Source organism: Gekko japonicus, unplaced genomic scaffold (genome assembly GCF_001447785.1).
Source record: "Gekko japonicus isolate JY-2015 unplaced genomic scaffold, Gekko_japonicus_V1.1 scaffold2, whole genome shotgun sequence".
Taxonomy (NCBI): domain Eukaryota; kingdom Metazoa; phylum Chordata; class Lepidosauria; order Squamata; family Gekkonidae; genus Gekko; species Gekko japonicus.
In genome coordinates, this window is record NW_015175358.1 from 929,257 (window position 1) to 941,985 (window position 12,729).

The following is a 12,729-nucleotide window of genomic DNA, read 5'->3' on the forward strand; positions in this document are numbered from 1 at the left end:
ATCAATTTTCTCCAGGGGAGCTAATCTCTGTCGGCTGGGGATCAGTTGTAAAAGCGGGAGATCCCCAGGCCCCACCTGGAGGCTGGCAACCCTACATACTGAAGAGGTAGTAGAATCCACTGACTTGTTCTGCCTCAGAAAAGTTTCTTAAAGAGCTATTATAAGGAAGTCTACTCAGAGTCATACTGAAGTCTACTCAGTGGGGCTTATTTCCAGGAAAGTGCTTTTAGGATTGCACTCTCTCTTTTCTGTTTGCACAATGGGGATAATGGTACTCTACAAAGAAAGGCTCTGGGTAAGGACAAAAGAACTTAACAGTGCTTCCCAAATGCCCGTTTAACAGCTTGTTCCTGTTAGATGCTGAGGCGTTTGTCACTCTTCAAAATCTGGTTGCAAAGTCTTTTTGAGCCAATTTCTTATAGAAATGTAAATGTGCGCTAAAACAAGGTCAGCTTTACTCCTGCAGTGACCCCAGTTAAGTTAAAAGTGCTACAAACAATGTAGCAACAATCACTCTTATCTTTTTTGGAAATCGTTATTAAAGATAAAAATTCCAGAGGGTTAGCGGTGTGTGACTGTTGCAGCAAAAGTTAGCAGTTCTTTTGAGGTATCCTAAAAACTAACAAAATTGTATTCCAGAACAAGACTTCTGTTTGTTCGCTATACAGACAAATCCCAATGACCCTCTAAACCTAGTTTTCATTCCAAATGGTCTCAGCATTAAAAGTGTTTTTATGCCGGTGCCTTTTTGTTTTTTAGATGATCATCCCTTGATTGCAGTGTGTGTTTGCAAGCACCTGCAGTTGTACTGCCGCAATAGCAAGGTAAGCCTCTGGGATGGAGTTAGAAGCACAATTGCTTCCTTCTCTTCCCTCGCCTGTAATTTGAGAGGCTGCAGATGTCTGTCAGTAGGTGGCGCCCTTAGCTCGGCTCTAGCTCCGACCATAGGCTATATATATCCAATGATAACAGTACAGGGGCTCAGCTTTTCCAGCGACTTCTAACGGGGAGGGGGTGGGGGAGGGGGGAAAACACTACCCCTGTCTCACTGTGTCCCTCCTGTCGCCATATTCTCCATGCAGATCCCCAGCAGACAGAACCCCTGCTTAGGGCAGCAAGAAACTTCAGCTCTCCCATTGTTATTTTTTTAAGAAAGCAAGACAGTAGAGAAGAGATCGTCTTCCAGAACCAGCTGTCCAAGATGACTAACATATCCTATCACATTTCCAACCTCCTGGAGAAGATGACATCCACCGACAAAGATTTTAGGTAGGATCTACACTTCCCTTGGGTTGGGGTGTGGGTGTGGGGTGAATTGCAGAACCATGTTTGGAGATTTAGGGGATGCCCCCATCGGTGAATTGCACACGTGTGTGATTCACAAGCCTTTGGGATGTTGGGAGATTTATGGAGGACGAGGGGGGAGATTTTTTTTTTATAGCTGCAGCAAAACAACAACAATCACCTGGATCCAGCCAAAACCCCTGTAATGAAGAAGAGAAGGCTAACCAAGGAGGATCACTAGCTATAGTCTATACAAAATCTCACCTCCCCCTGCAGGAGATGTTATACAGAGCCAACAAGCCAGATATGTAATGTACTGCAAGCTTCCGGGGCGGGAAGGAGAATACTACATCCTACAGTTTCTCTTGCGGCCCCTCAATAGCTAACATTCTGATATCCTTTTATGTCCCTCCTCCGAGACTGAGATAGAGATGCACTGCTAGACAGCTGCAGTTGGGGGGGGGGGAGGAATCTTCCTAATCAGCTGTTATTGGCTGGGAGATGATTGGCTGCCTTCACTGTCTTGTCTGAAGAAAAACAAATGTGATCTCCAGTCTCCTTAGAGTACCGCACAGCTGGGGAGTAATAGTCACTTGTCCACTGGCTTGTTTGTGCTGTCAAGTGAACCAAATTGGAGTTTAACTGTTGCTGAACAAAGATGCGTTTTACATAATTCTCTGAAGTGACAAGCAAAAATGAGCCGCAGATTAAATATGGGGGGCGTGTTTTGATGGTGTGACCAAACAAAAGAGGAAAAAATCAGCCACCAAATAAGTGAAAGTGGATTTGTGGGTCAGTTAACAGAACATTTAAAACAGAGTACATAGCATACATAGTACACATAGGAGCTGCGGTGGCTCAAGTGGTTAAGATGCTGAACTGCAGGCTGTGGAAGGTCAGTAGTTCAGCAGTTCGAGACCCGAGTGTGCCGCATGATGGAGTGAGCTCCCATCTCTAGTTCCAGCTCCTGCCAACCTAGCAGTTTGAAAGCAAGAAATTGCAAGTAGATAAATAGGTACCACTTCGGTGGGAAGGTAACAGCGTTTCGTGCGCCTTGGTGTTTAGTCATGCCGGCCACATGACTATGGAAACGTCTTCGGACAGCACTGGCTCTTCGGCTTTGAAACGGAGATGAGCACCGCAACCCTAGAGTTGGACTCGACTGGCTTTCGAGCAAGGGAACCTTTACCTTTACATAGCATTGCTGGAACCAGCTGAGTTGGCATCCCAGCATGTTAAGGGGACGGAAATCAGGTTAATTTCAGTAAAAGATGAGGCCTAAACTGGCTTAAACGGAGGCAACTGGGACTTTAGCTTATTTATGTTTATGGAATGGACTGTTACCAGATCATATAGTTGATAACTGGTAAGGAAATTCCTGGAGATTTGGGGGGTGGAGCCTGTGGAGGGCAGAATTTGGGGAAGGGAGAGAGCTCGGCAGCAATGTGATGCCAGTCCAACATCCAAAGCTGTCATTTTCTCCAGAAGAAGGGATCTCTGTGGTCTGGAGCTCAGTCATAATTCTGGGAGAACTCCAGGCCCCACCTGGAGATTGACAACCCTGCAGGAGACCCAAAATATAGTTCTGCATCTGGGAGTTAGTTATGCTGCAGATATCAGTAGGGCTGTAAAAGAATTTGTTTTGGGCTGTGAATTTGGGAATGTTTAATATGGAGCAAAAATATTTATACCCCACCTTAACCTCTTGGCTCAAGGCAGCTTACAGGTAATGATAGAAAACAAAATAAAAATCCCAAATACCACCTCCCCCTCTGCAAGATGCCTCCTTGTTCATACCCCATCAGAAGCCCTGGCAAACAAATAAGCCTTGCAGTGTTTCCTGAACATCTCAAATAAGGGGGCGCCCCCTCATCTCTTTAGGGAGCCCATTCCAGAGTGGGGTCATGATGCAAAAGGCCCACGCTCTGGTTAGAGTTGGGAAATACCTGGAGATTTGGGGGGTGGATCCTGAGGAGGGTGGGGTTTGGGAAGGGGGCAGGGACTTCAATGGGGTCTAATGCCATAGAGTCCACCTTCCAAAGTGGCCATTTTCTCCAAGTGAACTGATCTCTGTCACCTGGATATCAGTTTTTAATAGTGGGAAATCTCCAGCTACCACCCATAGGTTGGCATCCCTAGCTGTGGTTCATGCCAGGCTGGCCACCCTAAGTGAGGAGACAGCCAGTAGGTGACAGCCTGAGTTGGCACTCAGGACCACATGGGAGGACATGGTCCTTCAGATGTGTGGGCCCTAGGCCATGAAGGGCTTTAAAGGTCGTAACCAGCACCTTGAATTGATGGAAATAAAATGGCAGCAATGTAGATGTTTCAAGATGGGCAAGGTACATTCCCATTGGCTAGGCCCCTGACTAAGGTTGCCAGCTCTGGGCTTGAAAATACTTGGACATTTGGAGGGTGGAGGTGAATCCTGGGGAGGGCAGGGACTGGGAAGGGGAGGGGCCTCAGCAGGTTATATTGTCATAGAGTTCATCCTCCAAAGCAACCATTTTCTCCAAATAAACTGATCTGTCATAATGGTGGGAAATCTCCAGCCACCAATTTGAGATTGGTAACCCTAGTCCTGACAGTAATCACACTGCCGCATTCTGGACCAGCTACCGTTTCTGGGTTGGTTCCGAGGGCAGCTCAACACAGAGCACATAACAGTAACCCAACTGTGAATTTACAGAAGTGTGGATTGGCATAGCCAGATCAGCCGAGTCCAAGAAAGGAGAGAACCGGTGAACCAGAAGGCGCTCTTGGCCACTGCACGTGTAGTGCTTTTTAAACAGCAAGTCCTAGGGTTGCCAGGTCATGCCTGGAAATCAGTGGGAGCTTTGGGTGCAGGGAGCTTTGGGGGCACAGTGCAGTGTGTGCCTCACATTAGTTCTGGGGGAAACCTAGAGGTGACGCTGGGTAGCTCTAGGATATGCCAGTGATTCCTGCAGCAATCCAATGTCACTTTCGGGTTTCCCCTGGCAGTGATGTCATAGCACATGCAATGCCAACCAATTTTTAAAAAATCTCTCTGTGGCAAGCTATGAGGGCTGCTGGTGGGAACATAAACATGCCCAGGCTCTTAACCTGCTCTGCAAAAGCCAGTTCTGCTCCATTCAGGATATGCTGCTGGAGCTATGTTTTTTTGTGATTTTATTGTCTTCCCTTTGCCTGTTGCCATTTTCTTAGCTACTTTTCTCCATTTGAAGCAAGACAGGAAGTGGATGAAAGTGCCACTGCACATTAGAACAGTACGGTTGAAATTATGCAGAGTTAAAATTTTGGTTAGCTTGCCCTGCTCCCTATGCAGTTATTTTATTTTACATTGTTCATCTAGATGCCTTACTATAACTAATTCCCCCCTAACCAAGTAGAATATTCTGTCCCAACCCTTCAGGCTAACATTAACCCTTAGCTGGAAGCTCTGGATTCCTTAGCATCTGAGTTCGCTATCTATTAGCAACTCTCCTCCCCCTCCTCACTCTGAATCATATGCTAGTCATACTAAACAAAGATAAACAGTGTATTAAAAGCTGCTCTCTGGAAGCATAATATCCCTAGTGGGGTTAGAAATGATGCAGCTTGGGAGTTGCTGTTCTGTGTACAGCAGTGAACTGTAGAATGATACATATTGATGTTACATTGGCCCTGATAAGGTGATTGCAGAGGTCATTTCGGGGGGGATCGCAGTCCCCCCGGGTGAGGTACGGGGGCGGGGCACATGACGAAGCCCCGCCCCCTGCTTCCGGCCGCCCCGCTTCCGGCCCTCATTCAGCCAGGAGGAGGCAGGAGAAGAGGGAAGGTAAGTTGCTTCCTCCCTGCCTCTCCCCACCCCTGCCTGCCTGGGGCCAGGGAGGGCCTTTGCGGGGCTTCCTTGCACTCCCGCCGGCCTTGCAGGTCCACCGCCAGGCCCCTCATGGGGCTCGGCAGTGGAGCTCCAAGGCCGGCAGCGGCGGCCGGGACCGTTGGGGGCGGGGTGTGTGGCCTTATGACACACTTCCGGTGATGTCAGGGGGTGTGACATATGCTAATGAGTTATGCTAATGAGTTCCCCTAGCTCTTTTTCTATGAAACGACCCCATGGTGATTGTACTTGTGTAATCTTAGGACCTAAACTGGAAGGTACATATTGGCAATATTACTTTCTCCAATATATGTAACTGCCACTGACACAAGGCCAGGTACATTTGTGGCCTCACGTATCTTTTTGTGCCATTCAATTCCAGATTGGAACATTCCTGTTTGGGTCCTATATCAATTGTTCACTGCCTCACAAGTGTAATAGGGGCTTTGTTGTATGTTATATTCTGTACTATTTGACCTCTGAAGACGGCTGGTTTGGGCCGAAACATGTCAGGTCATATATGATTCCTGTTGTGTCTGTTGTGGGGAGGGAAAGGGAAAGGAGATTGTAAGCTGCTCTTGAGACTCCTTTGTGTAGTGAAGGGCAGGGTATAAATCCAATCTCTTCTCTTCTTCATTTCCGTACACCCTGTATTTAATCTCTGTATTAAAGGGTTACTCTTTACTCATTTAGCTGCTGGACAATTTATGAATTGGTTAGTGTCAGTGAAGATTTGTTGCTTTTTACATTCTGGAGCTATGAATTTTCATCTTCTGTGTGGCTGCCAGTGGCTGTAATTTGAATTTCTGAGCCCAGCCTATTGTTGGCATTCATTCCTTCTTCTCAGGTTTATGGCTACCAATGACCTGATGATGGAACTGCAGAAGGATTCCATAAAGTTAGATGAAGACAGTGAGAAAAAAGTTGTGAAAATGCTGCTGAAGTTGCTGGAGGACAAAAACGGGGAGGTGCAGAACCTGGCTGTCAAATGGTAAGGCTTCCCCTGCATCAATCATAATGCTTAATAATGGAGACAAATCTTTAAAGTATCCGAAAGTGGGGCTTCCGATGCTGGGCCCTGACTGTTTTCTTTCTCGTGAGCTTCTTCTGTTTCACACACTACAAAGTCAATGTGTAGGTTATGACTTTTGTCTTCTGGCTTAATCGACAGGCAGAATTCTTTGGTGGGGGTGGCTAGTGGAGGATGATTACAAACCGTGATGGAAGTTTGTGTGTGTGTATGTTCACATGTGCATTTATGTGCCTGCATGTTCATCCAATAGGGCCCTCGTGTTTGTCGCATACAGCCAGGAAGGAGCCACATGGAAAATGAAGGAAAAATATTTGACTCTGGAGATAGCATTGGAAACTGTTTAGATTCCCCTTTGTAGCTCAGCCGACATGCTATTGCAAAGCAATAGACAGTGGGAAGTGTGTATACCCACTCCGTTTACTTGATCTGTTATCTCACAAGGCTTCCTCTTGGCTGAGACAACTAAAGGTCTAGTCATACCTCAAACATTGATGTATTATGACTGTTTGCGAACTAGAACTCCCATGAAGTACCTGGTACAAGCCAGAATGAAGAGTAACTGGAAGAGAAAGGGGTTTCTGCAAATTTCCTTCATTACTGCTATCTACCAGGCTCTGCCAAGGAAAGTTGCTGTGAAATAGTTTTTCCTTTATGTGTAACTTTTGCTTCTTGCAGCTTGGGCCCTTTGGTGAGCAAAGTGAAAGAATATCAGGTGGAAACCATTGTTGATACGCTATGTACAAACATGCTATCCGATAAGGAACAGCTCCGGGACATCTCCAGTATTGGGCTGAAGACAGTGATTTCAGAGCTGCCGCCTCCATCCACTGGTAAAAAAGTAACCCTCTTTGTTTACATAATGAAGAGGAATTCCAGAACCAAAGCCATGTAGTACCTTTTATGAGGACTGGTCAAATTATCATAAAATACTGTGAAAGCCTTCATATTCTCTAGAATTTTTCGTCAGGCTGGATATTTGGAGGATGGGGTGGGGCGGGGGGAAGGAAAAACCCGCTTTTCCCCATGTGTGATAGAAAAAGCTCTAGTCTGTAGCCTGTAATATGGAGTACAAGATGTGTTGCAGACTGAATCAGTTAAGTCTGTTGTAACTCATTTCAGGTTGTACCAAGCCTTTGGAGGTAAAGATGGAAAGAAAAGCAGCCTCCATTTGAGCAACCAGTAGTTGATCAAATGTCTTTCTGCCAAATGGAATACACAGGTCCCTTAGAAGGGTGATACTACAGGAAAAACCTGGTAGCCCTTATAGTAACAAAACTGGAGATTAATTTTGATGCTAAAGGTAAAGCCAGTCAAATCCAACTCTACGGGGTGGTGCTCATCTCCGTTTCCAAGCCAAAGAGCCAGCACTATCCGTAGACGTTTCTATGGTCACGTGGCCAGCATGATTAAATGGCGACGTTCACGGAACGCTGTTACCTTCCCACCGAAGCGGTACCTATCTACTTGCAGTTTCTTGCTTCCAAACGGCTAGGTTTGCTAGGTTCAGAGATGGGAGCTCACGCTGTCACGTGGCACTTACTGACCTCCTGGTCTGCAGCTCAGCGTCTTAACCCCTGAGCCACCACAGCCCCTGTATTGATGCTACAATAGGTAATTTTACTTAGTTTGCCTATAGGCAATAGTGTGTGGAGGCCGGGTAAAATCCATAAACACAGTCCCATCCCAGATCGTTTTCCTCCCACTGAAGAATCCCTCCACAGCAGACATCATAGCCTGCAACATCTTTTTCTTTTCCTCCCCCTTTTTTTATGGGACATCCATCCTGATGAACTGTTCTGGAGAACCAGAAAGCTTGCACACTGTTTTGTGATATTTTAGTTGGTTCTAAGGAAAGTTCTGGATTATCTGCAATGCATGGCCTGAATCCTGCCTATATTTTCTGCTGGGCGAAGGCATTTCCACTAACTGAAAAGATGGGGACAATTTTTTACAGCCCCCCCCACCGGGTAGCCAAACTTTGCCCCCACAAGCTGTTCTCTGAGGTCCACTGACCTCTGCAGGGCCCAGTTTCAGGAAGCACAGCAGCCTGTAACGTTTTGTTTCCTGAAGTGCCACTCTGCTGATGCAAAACAGGATCTATGCCATTGACTAAAAATTCCTTTTGCTGGCCTTTACAAGACACAGGGTAACATACAGAGCCTGTGGTATTGTGAAATTCCTTTTCCAGATGTGATCAGCAATCAGAAATGTATTTTTAAAAATCATGTTCTGAGTTAACCTCAAGATGAAGTGATTCATGCTTGGATCTGATACAAATTTCCTCACTCTCTCAAGGTTACTAAAGTAGAAATCTTTTAAATGAAATCCAAATTTTGCAAATATATGTTGGTTATGCTTTCCAAAAAATACACTGGGTTGAACTGCTTTACCAATTATGTGCTTCATGTTTCACAGTTAGGATATTCCCGACGTCTGTTATCTCTGCCAGGTTTGCGTGTTTTATCCAGCTTTTAGAGACATGGGACTAGAAAGCAGATTCAATAAGCAAGTGTAGAGTAGAAGAGCAGTAGAGCAAGCCCGTGCTCAGGTCCCTATTCTGCCATGAAAGGGTGAGTTTGGGCCAGGTACTGTCTCTCAGCTTAATCTGTTCAACAGGATTGTTGTTGTGATAAAACGGGGAAGAGAGACCCATGTATGCTGTCCTGTGCCACGCAGAGGAAGGGCAAGGTAACAAACAGACTAGGTGGGCAGACAGAAATTTGGTGAGGTGCCCAAGAAGCACCTGATCTGATGCATATGGCTTTTGTCTGCAGACGTTTACACGGCAAAGCCACACAGGGATTTTTCCCCACATGGAAACTGGGAAGCCACCTATGTTTAAGGGTCATGTCCACGCAACTTGTTTGATTATTTATTTGTTAGATTTTTTTTTTAGTCTCTGCTCTCCCGAAGGGTCTCGTGGCAACTTACAGCATTAAAACCAATCAGGTAAAATGACATAAAACCAAATAGCAACTATAGAATATTAACATTAAAATATTAAGTTATTAAAATACATGACTATCAACATACCACTATTAAACAGCCCAAATATGTGGTTACCTGCCAAAGACCAATGTAAACAATTCAGCCTTGCATGCCCTGCAGAAACTAAACAAGTCTGCCAGGGGGCATGGGTGGCATCCAAGAGCGCATTCCACAGGGTAGGGGCCACAACTGAGAAGGACCTTCCCCTGGTGACAGCTAACCGAGCCATCCTGGGGCCAGGCCCCCAGATGATGACCAAAGGGAACATGGGGCGGCGGGGGGGGGGGTCATGTTCCTGGGACTTTCCTCTTTAAACTAGGTAGCATTCCCTCCTGTTCTCACCCTGCTTGCTGGTGCTGCTATGGCAAGGGCGTATCCTGGCATCCCTGTCTTCATGCAGCAAAACAATAAGCAGCTTCTGAGGTGCAGTTTCTTTTAGTCTTTTTGTTACAAGATTGCTTCTTAGGTGATTAGCTCATGAGGGCAGTATGATCCGAAAAGACCTGTGGTACAGTTGTAGCAGTGTCTATTATGTACAGGCTGTAACTTCCCAAATCATAGATACTTCCGCAGCTGCTGCATGTTAACTGCCAGGCATGCCTGCTCAGGAAAATATGCCACTTGCATGGGGAGGGAGGCAAGATGCATGCAGAAAGCAGCATATGATGCAGTCTGAACACAGCAGTTCTTCAGGCATTATCTTCCATGAAGATCCAGAGAAGCCAGTCATGAGTGTAAGCAGTGTCTGGAGGCTGTAATGGACTGGATGAGAGTGGACAAATTGAACTTTTTTGTTTTGTTGTTAGCCATTCAGTTGTGTTCGACTCTTGGCGATTCCATGGGCCAGCTCTCTCCACGTTTTCCAGTCTTGTAGTGTTTCTTTAAGCCACGCTCAGGCTGGTGTCGGCTTTTATGGTGTCTAGCCACCGTGTTCTTTGGCAGCCCGGTTTCCTTTTGCTGCTAACCAATCCAAGCGTAATTGCTTTTTTTAGTGAGTTCTTCCACATGACATAGCCCAAATAAGCAAGTCACAGTTTTGTGATTTTTTCCCCTTCCATTGACATGTCTGGTTTTATGCGCTCCAGTACTTGTTTGTTTGTCACCTTTGCTGTTCAAGGGGCTGTTAGTAGGGTCAGGTTCCCAATAGGCTAGTAGGAAAGAAAGAACTAGAAGCGGTTCAGAAACGATGTGAGTAATCATTCGAGTGTCAGACTGGGACCTGGATTCAAATCCCTAGTTAGTCACAAAGCTTACTGGGTAACCTTGGGACATTCCTCTGTCTTAGCTTGTCTCAGAGGGCTATGATGGAAAAATGAAGGAGGCAAGAACACTATGTATACCTACTTATCTTGTCCTCTCTCCAAGGAGCTTGGGGCAGCATACATAGATCTCTTCCCACCTCTTTTGTCCTCCCAGCACCTTTGTGAGATAGGTAAGGTAATATGACTAGCCCAAGGTCCCCAGTGAGCTTTATGGCTGAGTACGGACTTAAAGCCAAGCATCTGTGGCCTTAGTCCAGCACTCTAAACACTATACCACACTGGCTCACCATGGATACTATCCTGAACTCCTCAGAGAAAAAGTGGAATGAAAATGTGATAGCCAGTTTGGTGTAGTGGTTAAGTGCGCGGACTCTAATCTGAGAGAACCGGGTTTGATTCCCCACTCCTCCACTTGCACCTGGGTGGATTACCTTGGGCAAGCCATAATTCTGGCACAGCTGTTCTTGAAAAAGAGCAGTTTCTGTCAAGAGCTCTCTCATCCCCACCTACCTCACAGGGTGTCTGTTGTGGGGAGGGGAAGGGAAAGGAGTTTGTAAGCCGCTCCGAGACTCCTTCGGGTAGTGAAGGGCGGGGTAGAAATCCAGTCTCCTCCTCCTAGATGGATAAACAACATTCTCAGGCCACTGGAAGTTCTGCCCACTATTTTTTTCTGAGTCTCCAGCAACCATTGTCAATGTGTTTTATTTATTTATTTGGGAGACTCTTATACTACCTCTCCAGAATCCTGCTGGAGACAGCTTATAAATAATATCATCATAAATTATCAATATAAACAAGCCACCAATATAAGCAAGCCATTAAAACCAGTTTTCCGTATGTTTTGAAACCGCAAGGCCCAATCTTCATGTTGTGTCCAGAAATGCCCAGTTACCACCCACTGTGAATAATCTTCATCTTGCGCCATCACCAGCTGGAGTTGCTTGTTTTTTCCCTGATAATCACTGGAAGGCAAATCTTTGCCTAACCTTTGTTCCTGCCCATAGGCTCCACCATGACAGCCAATGTGTGCAAAAAGATCACAGCCCAGCTGACTGGAGCCGTTGGGAAGCAAGAAGATGTGTCTGTGCAGCTGGAGGCTCTTGACATCTTGTCAGATATTTTGAGCAGGTACCAAAAGAGTGCTGTGAAACAGATTGCGTGAGCGGCTTAGCAGACCAAACTTCGTTTTACTTTTAGAGTCATCATTCTGCATTGTTTCTGCACAACCCAAGATGAATCACTCATACTAAATATCTGAACCTCTCAGAAGAATATTAATGGATTGCTTTTAATAACCTTAGAGGCAAATTATATGTTGTAGGTTTGACCTGTGGTCGCCAAGGTCATTTTACAGAAGAAGTTGGGGGGAAATGCTTCAAGGAGGGCCCACAGCACAGGGGACCAGGAAATTCTCCCCCTCCTATGCACCCTTTCAAATGCTGAAACAGCCTGTTTGGGTAGTTGAAAAGGTACAGGGGGGGGCAAGTTTGCCTGGTCCCCTTTGCTGTGGGCCCACATTGCGGTATTTTTTCAGTGCTCAAATTCTTCTGTAAAATGGTGGTGGCAGCCATGATTCAAAACTGTGGCCACTGGACATAAGAACATAAGAGACGCCAATGTTGGATCAGGCCAAAGGCCCATCCAGTCCAACACTCTGTCACACAGTGGCCAAAGATATCAGGTGCCATCAGGAGGTCCACCAGTGGGGCCAGGACATTAGAAGTCCTCCCACTGTTGCCCCCCCCCAAGCACCAAGAAGACAGAGCATCACTTGCCCCAGAGCCTCTATCTATACCTTGTGGCTAATAGCCACCGATGGACCTCTGCTCCATATGTTTATCTAATTCCCTTTTGAAGCCATCCATGCTTGTAGCCGCCACCACTTCCTGTGGCAGTGAATTCCATGTGTTAATCACTCTTTGGGTGAAGAAGTACTTCCTTTTATCTGTTCTAACCCGACCGCTCAGCAATTTCATGGAGTGCCCACGAGTTCTTGTATTGTGAGAAAGGGAGAAAAGTACCTCTTTCTCTACCTGCTCTTTCCCATGCATAATCTTATAAACCTCAATCATGTCACCCCTCAGTCGTCTTTTCTCCAAGCTAAAGAGCCCTAAGCGCTTTAACCTTTCCTCATAGGGAAAGTGTTCCAACCCTTTTATCGTTAGAGTTGCCCTTTTCTGCACTTTTTCCAAAGCTGTAATATCCTTTTTAAGGTGTGGTGACCAGAACTGCACACAGTATTCCAAATGAGGTCGCACCATTGATTTATATAAGGGCATTATGATATTGGCTGATCTGTTTTCAATACCCTTCCTAATAAT

General features: G+C 46.0%; 1 protein-coding gene across 2 annotated transcripts in view; it reads left to right on the forward strand.

The window, feature by feature from the left end:
• The first annotated feature begins 1,018 nt into the window (after positions 1-1,018).
• The window catches only part of LOC107122242 (cullin-associated NEDD8-dissociated protein 1-like), a 34,101-nt gene continuing 22,390 nt past the window's right edge, over positions 1,019-12,729 (forward strand). For both annotated transcript variants that reach the window (XM_015425276.1, XM_015425275.1), the window contains exons 1-4: positions 1,019-1,269; positions 5,973-6,116; positions 6,834-6,988; positions 11,413-11,536. In XM_015425276.1, the coding sequence (XP_015280762.1) occupies positions 1,202-1,269; positions 5,973-6,116; positions 6,834-6,988; positions 11,413-11,536 (491 nt within the window). In that variant the 5' untranslated portion in view covers positions 1,019-1,201. The remainder of the gene's footprint in view (positions 1,270-5,972; positions 6,117-6,833; positions 6,989-11,412; positions 11,537-12,729) is intronic.